Source organism: Apaloderma vittatum, unplaced genomic scaffold (genome assembly GCF_000703405.1).
Source record: "Apaloderma vittatum isolate BGI_N311 unplaced genomic scaffold, ASM70340v1 scaffold38468, whole genome shotgun sequence".
Classification (NCBI taxonomy): domain Eukaryota; kingdom Metazoa; phylum Chordata; class Aves; order Trogoniformes; family Trogonidae; genus Apaloderma; species Apaloderma vittatum.
In genome coordinates this window covers 823-1136 of record NW_009731931.1, presented here as the reverse complement: position 1 = coordinate 1136, position 314 = coordinate 823, and the positions used below count along the sequence as shown (strand labels likewise).

The window sequence follows — 314 nt, the reverse complement described above, 5'->3', positions numbered from 1 at the left end:
GGCCTTGTGGCCCCCCTCTTGCCCATCGCCATCACCCCGTGCCACAGCCTTGGTAGGACAAGCCAACCCGAGGTTGTGACTTCATCCTACACCAGGGGAGCCCGTGGGGACAACGGGTGTCTGTGTTCCTCCCCAGGGGCACAGAGAGGTGCCCAGAGCCCACCCCAGGCTGGGATCCAGCTGCTCTCCCACAACGTCCCCGCAGCTGTTGCCCCCGGCACTGACCAGGTCTACCAGCTCCTGATAGCAGACCTGCCCCTCGTCGTTGCCCTGAGCCAGGGCCACCAGCATGTCGAGCTTGGCGGGGTCCAAAG

General features: G+C 65.6%; 1 protein-coding gene across 1 annotated transcript in view; it reads right to left on the bottom strand.

The window, feature by feature from the left end:
- Nucleotides 1–314, bottom strand: part of LOC104278401 (rhomboid-related protein 1-like) — a gene marked incomplete at both ends in the record, with an annotated part of 1908 nt that overhangs the window by 1050 nt on the left and 544 nt on the right. Inside the window, 1 exon segment of the mRNA XM_009875358.1 lies at nucleotides 220–314. Coding sequence (XP_009873660.1) covers nucleotides 220–314 — 95 coding nt within the window.